Source organism: Budorcas taxicolor, unplaced genomic scaffold, assembly GCF_023091745.1.
Source record: "Budorcas taxicolor isolate Tak-1 unplaced genomic scaffold, Takin1.1 scaffold171, whole genome shotgun sequence".
Classification (NCBI taxonomy): Eukaryota; Metazoa; Chordata; class Mammalia; order Artiodactyla; family Bovidae; genus Budorcas; species Budorcas taxicolor.
The window spans coordinates 243,619-249,618 of NW_026291673.1; the positions used below are offsets into that span (position 1 = coordinate 243,619).

Consider the following 6,000-nt stretch of genomic DNA (forward strand, 5'->3'; position numbering starts at 1 on the left):
AGACCACCTTCTGGCCATGAAGAGAAAATTTAGATGTTTTTCCAAAATCAAAGGTGTGTCCTTCATCAGGACACAAAGCAGCCTGACAAAGTCAGCACCAGGAAAATTCAAAGTTCTCCCCAGGCCATAATTTTAATGTTATTGCACACACCTACACAGGTAGAAGTCTCAGGCCTTAGACACTGAGTTCATTTTAGTAGAAAAGAAATAAAAATCCACCCAAGTATTTGAGCACAATTCTCTGAAAACCTTCTACAGGACCCCTTTCCCACTACACTCTCTGGTGCATCACATCATCCATCAGAGAATCCCAGTTATCACTGTCTCCACTTCAACCATGCTTAATGGTTAGGTATTTGCAGGATCCCAGACATGATGGAGCTGGAAGGTCCCTTCAGTTACACATTTTCTGAGCATTTGCTTTTTCTGAGCACTACGAAAATGAAGAAGGCACTGTCTGCAAGAAGTCTGGAGTTCAGGGAAGGAAAGAAATCCATGAACACACAGCTTAGCGAGGACAAAGTCACATCCAGGAGCTCAAAGGAAGATATGGAGATTCAATAGGGTGTGATAGTTAATTTTATTAACCAGACACTTGGCAGATCAGCCCCCAGACACTTGCTCAAACACATATTACAGTGAAAGCATTTTTAGATGAGATTGACATTTAAATCAGTAGAGTCTGAGTAAATAAGATTATCCTCCATTACGTGGGTGGGCCTCAGCCAGTTAGTCAAAGGTCTTAAGAGAAACTAGACTGACCAACTCCAAAGAGGAGGGAATTCTGTCTCAAGAGCACCTTCAGACTAGAGATGAATTTTAGCATAAAGCCTCATGGTATAAATCTTCTTTTATGATGGCCATCAAGACAGACTAATTGTGTTAAACAAGTAAGAGTGTTTCTAGTTTACTACAAGGCCCAGGAGCCAGGCCAGCAGGAGCTACATGAACACCTGGCTGTGCAGGGCACAGCTAGCTCCTCTCTTTAGAGAGCAGGTCCACCAAGTGCACTCGGGCTGGGTTCAGATACACAGATGGATGCACAAAACAAGCAGAAGATTCAGACCTATCCCCACACTGGATAAGATTCAGCCCCCTGATTTGACACTCCCATCAAGGCACAATGTTCCAGGAATGCCTATCTCCAATCTGCTCCCTCCTCTGCATTTCTCCAGCTTCTAGTGCAGACTGACCCACCCTGGGCCTTTGTAGGGACCCAGTCATTTTCTGTAACTGTTATCTCAGTCAATCCAGCATTTATTTGATACCCATGATGTGTCCAGCATGAACCAGGCACTACGCTAAAGAAGCACTACAGACAGTCTGCTGTCAAGGGCTCAGAACACTCCCAGGGAGTCAGCATCAACCCCACCTGACATGAGGCTGGCTGTGCACATAGATGGAAACCCCAGATCAATGTTAACAAACGTGCTGGGAGAGGGTCATAGGGCTGCTGGAGGCTCAGAAGCATTTACTTAAATCAAGGACAGAAGAGAAAGCAATCCAAGAGGCTGAACAGAGTGAGCCAAGACCTCAAAGTAGGGATGGATATGGCAAGTCACAGGCAAGCCCCTTTCCTCCTTCCCATCCCAGTCCCCAGGTGCTGAGAAACAGAGACCAGTGGAGCCCAGAGTTTAAAACTTGATTCTTCAAAAAGCAGGGACTTCAAAGGTCTTCAGAGTAAGAAAAGATGATAAAAATCATACTTAATGAGATAGTCCACATGACAGAAGGTACAGAGAAAGCAATGTAACAATGGTTAAGAAATCAGGCTTTGGTCAGAATCCTATTTCTGTCATTTGCAAGCTGTGTGAGGATGGGTGAGCTATTTCAACTGATACAAGAACCTGTTTCCTTATCTGTAAAGCAGCAACACTAATGTTTACCCACTCAATTGCTTTCCTGATTAAATGAGATGGCGTGATGCATAAAGGGCTCAAGAGGGCCCAGACCACAAGTAGATCACTGGTAGCCATGATCAAAGACAGCAGCTGCAGCAGCAGTAATAACAAAACCACAATAGCACAACACACATATGAAGCTTCCAACTGGATAGGTTAATGTGTCACTAAGAATGTCACTACAGTCCAAGGATTTTCCTAAATGTCTATTTCAAGATGTGAAAGCCATGAAAAAGGAATTTTTTAACAAGTTGCATGGACCAAGCCTCATAAGTGTTGCTAGAAGCCCCCATCAGAAAGAATGACAAACTCAGGGAACCAGAACTGACCCCATATGACTGATGTGTTTTATGTGAAATGGTTTTTTATAGCATAGAAATTTCCATCACAAAAAAGATTGGCTTTTATGACAAGACCCAAAAATAAAATATAATCACATGGAGAACTATCTAACTTCACTAGAGATCTATTACTAGTTGCCCATCACTGTGGAGAAGTAGAAACAAGTCAGATTTTTCATAAAGCCTAGACATTCAAGCTCATGCCCAGGCTGACTCACAGAACCAGTTTATTTAATTTTAGATTTATTCACAAACACATGAATAACTGATCACCTACTGTGTGCCAGACCCTTGTCTTGGTGATGTAAATTATTTGCCCAAGGCAATTTAGGGACAACCAGGAAAAAAAAAACATAGTGGATATGGTGGGAATCACAAATTTGAAGGGAAGAGTCCAGCTACAGACAGAATTAAGCAGTGAAAAGAGGCAGAGAGGAAAAGGCAGATCCGAAAGGCAAGCTCAGAAATTAACAAGCAAACCACTTATGCAGGAAAGAACCCGTTTCCAACAGAGAACTAAGTAAATCTTCCTGCCCAAGGAGCAAGGAGTTCTCAGAAAGTTTTTTCCCTCCCAGCCCAGAGAGGAATCCTGTTCACTCCAGGACTGTGCACAGTCACTGTCTAGTCATTTGAGTTAGCACAGGAGAGGCAACCTGTTCGCTTCTCTTGTTTTTAGACATATTAATCACCCTGACATCATCACTTGTATGTAGAGAGTCCTGTGTTGTTGCTACTGCTGCCAATAAATGAGCAGGAACTTATGATATTTATAATATACTCTATCAAAGAAGAGAGGGGAGTATATAAGAGAGTTTGGAATGACTACCAGCTTTGGCACAGAGCTAAACCTCATCTAACTGGCACACAGTCACACCAAATAAAAGAAGGCATTTTATGTAAAATACACCTACAACTTTAAAAAGTTATTTGTTCCCAAACCTTGATTCTTCGGATACTGACGATGGCCTCTGACACTTTCTCGATGGCCATGGGGAAGTAGAGGGTGCTTGTAAACCGCAGAGCCTCATACAGCGTCACCACCACAAACACTTGGCTGGCTGTAATCACCTTGTTGAAAGCCACATTGGTGGCGAAGGTGACAAAAATCATGATTTTGGTTACAGCAAAAAATGATGCCAAATTCATTCCTCTAAGGTAGGAACTATGCAGAATCTTGGAAATTTCCTTCCTGCAAAAGAGAGTAGAAACTAGATTTTAAAACAATCACCTACATCCAAGGCATGAATTCCAGCGCCCTGTGTGAGTGGCCCCTTTTGAGGGAGTGGGCACAGATAAACTATCCCTCACATCATGGGGACGCTACACAGTGCACACCCGGAGGTCTGCCCCCAAACCAGGACCACACTCTGCAGCACCACTTCACTCTTCCAACTAGAAGAAGACTTAGAGTCACACTTTTTTAAACATTTTGGACCAATGAGACTGAGTTTGAACATTCATTCAACAAGCACTCAAAACCACAAGTCCTGGACCAGGCTCCTCACTGATGACAGAAAGACACAGCCCATCCCCTCCAGGAGCTCATGAACTTGTAGATGAAGAGAATAAGACACCCCAAAACTGTGACACACCAAGACATTAGACAGAGGCAGTCACACAGCCCCCACAGGAGCTCAGAGCAGAGATGTGTAACATGGAGCAGTGGAGTGAGAGCAAGTTGCACGAATGTGGATCTTGAGAAGACAAGCTGGAGTCAGGGTTGGCAGAGGCCAGAGAATAAGGAAGGTGGGAGTGTATTCCCATCAGAGGGAGGGCCCCACAAAGGTGCAAAGTAAGAAGTGACAGGGAGCTGCCAGAGAATTCTAAGTGCCCTGTGCTGGAATAAAACACTCATCAGACATTTAAATGAAAGATGGAAAAGTATTCTACAAAGAAAAAGCAAACAACATAGTGTTTTCATGGCTCTGTTTGGAATGAATAATAATGATTCATAAAGTTTTGCCTGATACAGTTACATCCAATCTCCAAAATCTCACCATTTGTGCTACATCAAACTATAGTTTTAGTTTTAATGTCATCATCTCAAATACTAGTACCTCCTGTGGAGAAGGAAATGGCAACCCACTCCAGTATTCTTGCCTGGAAAATCCCATGGACAGAGGAGCCTGGCAGGCTATACTACATGGGGTCATAAAGAGACGGACACAATTTAGAGACTAAATAATGACAACAAGTCCATCCTGTACCCTGCATTGACAACAGGCAAAAGCCACCTGCTTCAAGAGAAGAGAGAAAACCAGCTTCTGCCCAGGATCCTGAAATTGTAAAAAGCAGAGGACATCAGCTGGGGCAGAGAGAGGAAATTCCTCACACACAAACTCCACCAATATAGGACAGAGAGACAGAAAATCCACTTGCTATCATCATCAGAAGAAAAGGCCTTGTACTTTTCAGCTAAAGACTGTCCAGCAATTACATACTCTGCTATCTGAAACATTTAGCCGTCAACCATCATGTCTCTGTTGATGTTTCTGTATTGGGTAAGAAAATAAAACTTACCTTGTGGAGTTCTTTTGTAATTGATTTCCATACATGACAAAACTTTATAGACAGTGAAAAAGCTAAGGAGTATTATTACATAAAAATAAATATAAAAGACAAGGAAAAAATACTAACATCTTGAAATTACTGCTTTTGGGGGGTTTCTGGTACTAAGAAATACTTGGAAATTCATTTCTATATAAGTAAGAAGCACATATAAATTTTTCCTTTAAGAAGACAGTAAGTGGAAGAGCAGGTTAAAATGACATCTCTCCTATTCTACTTAAACTTTCTGCCACATGTTGGGGGTGGAGTGCATAGAATTTAAGTTCATCGTAATGTGAAAAACTTGGTAAGACTTCAAAATTCATTCAGAAAAGCCAACTGTAGTAATGTAGGTGAACCTAGAACCTGTTATACAGAGTGAGGTAAGTCAGAAAGAGAAAAGCAAATATTAATGCATATATATGGAATCTAGAAAAACAGAACTGATGAACCTATTCACAGAGAATAAATGGAGACACAGATGCAGAAAACAATCCCAGAGACACAAAGCGGGAGGGAGAAGGTAGGAAAAATTGAGAAAGTAGCATTGACATGTATATGCTGTCATGTGTAAAATAGATAACTAGCAGGAAGCTGCTATATAACACAGGGAGTCTAGCCTGATGCTTTGTGATGAGCCAGAGAGGTGGAATGGGGGTGGAAGGCAGAGATTCAAGAAGGTGGGGATAGATATATATATAATTATGACTGATTCACCTTGATGTATAGCAGAGACCACCACAACATTGTAAAGTAATTATCCTCAAAAAATAATAAGTAAATTCAGAAAAAATGTGGAGGGGAGTACAAAAATATGGTGTGATATATACAAAAACTTACCTTCTCAAGCTGGTAATGAGGTCTATAAGTGACTTTTCCCAAGCATACATTTTTACTGTTCTGATGCCACTTATAAATTCATTCATGGTCCTGATCCTGTCATCTGTGAGAGCTGCGGTCTTACTCCTAAGGGGACAGACGTGAGACATAAGCCTTAGTTATCACAGCCTAACTTTCTGTAGCATCAGCAACAGGGGACATGGGGAGGGACCAGAGATCAAACGATTCCCTACAGCTCTTCTGTGCTGACATCACACGCAGGTCCTACTCAAAGTACAAATGGAGAAAAAGATTTCTAGGAAGTCAACAACTCAGCCTAATGCAAAGACTAACTCAGAGAACTTGCAGTATCAGCCAAGGAAGACCTGAAG

At 42.0% G+C, this 6,000-nt stretch overlaps 1 protein-coding gene across 1 annotated transcript in view; it reads right to left on the reverse strand.

Annotated features, from left to right (window-relative positions):
* The window catches only part of LOC128071129 (ATP-binding cassette sub-family C member 4-like), a gene marked incomplete at its 5' end in the record, with an annotated part of 175,799 nt that extends 170,044 nt beyond the window's left edge, over positions 1–5,755 (reverse strand). The window contains 2 exon segments of the mRNA XM_052664095.1: positions 3,182–3,431; positions 5,630–5,755. Of these exon segments, the coding sequence (XP_052520055.1) occupies positions 3,182–3,431; positions 5,630–5,755 (376 nt within the window).
* Positions 5,756–6,000: the final 245 nt, after the last annotated feature.